Source organism: Pteropus alecto, unplaced genomic scaffold (assembly GCF_000325575.1).
Source record: "Pteropus alecto unplaced genomic scaffold, ASM32557v1 scaffold86, whole genome shotgun sequence".
NCBI lineage: Eukaryota > Metazoa > Chordata > Mammalia > Chiroptera > Pteropodidae > Pteropus > Pteropus alecto.
In genome coordinates, this window is record NW_006442109.1 from 25,198,531 (window position 1) to 25,198,795 (window position 265).

Below are 265 nucleotides of genomic sequence, written 5' to 3' on the forward strand. Positions count from 1 at the left end.
GAGGCAGGGGAGAGAGCAACCATTTGTCAAGGTCTCTTGAAGCAAGGAGCTTTACATGAATTTTGTCAGGGCCCACTGGAAAGAGAGCCTTTGCAAAAAAGGATATTGTTATCCTAGGCTTAGTGTGGTTAAGTGGTTTGTGCATAGCTGCAGAGGTAGCATTCAAAGGCATGTGTACGAAACCATTCTTCCCTCTCTATTCCATACCGGCGAAGGAAAGGGAAGGCAGGAAGGCCCAAAGATGAAGAAAATGGTGAGCCAGAAA

At 46.4% G+C, this 265-nt stretch overlaps 1 protein-coding gene across 1 annotated transcript in view; it reads right to left on the reverse strand.

Annotated features, from left to right (window-relative positions):
• Positions 1–265, reverse strand: part of DUOX1 (dual oxidase 1) — a 31,329-nt gene that overhangs the window by 17,132 nt on the left and 13,932 nt on the right. Inside the window, 1 exon segment of the mRNA XM_006920407.3 lies at positions 1–33. This exon segment is cut by the window's left edge and continues 177 nt beyond it. Within this exon segment, the coding sequence (XP_006920469.1) occupies positions 1–33 (33 nt within the window).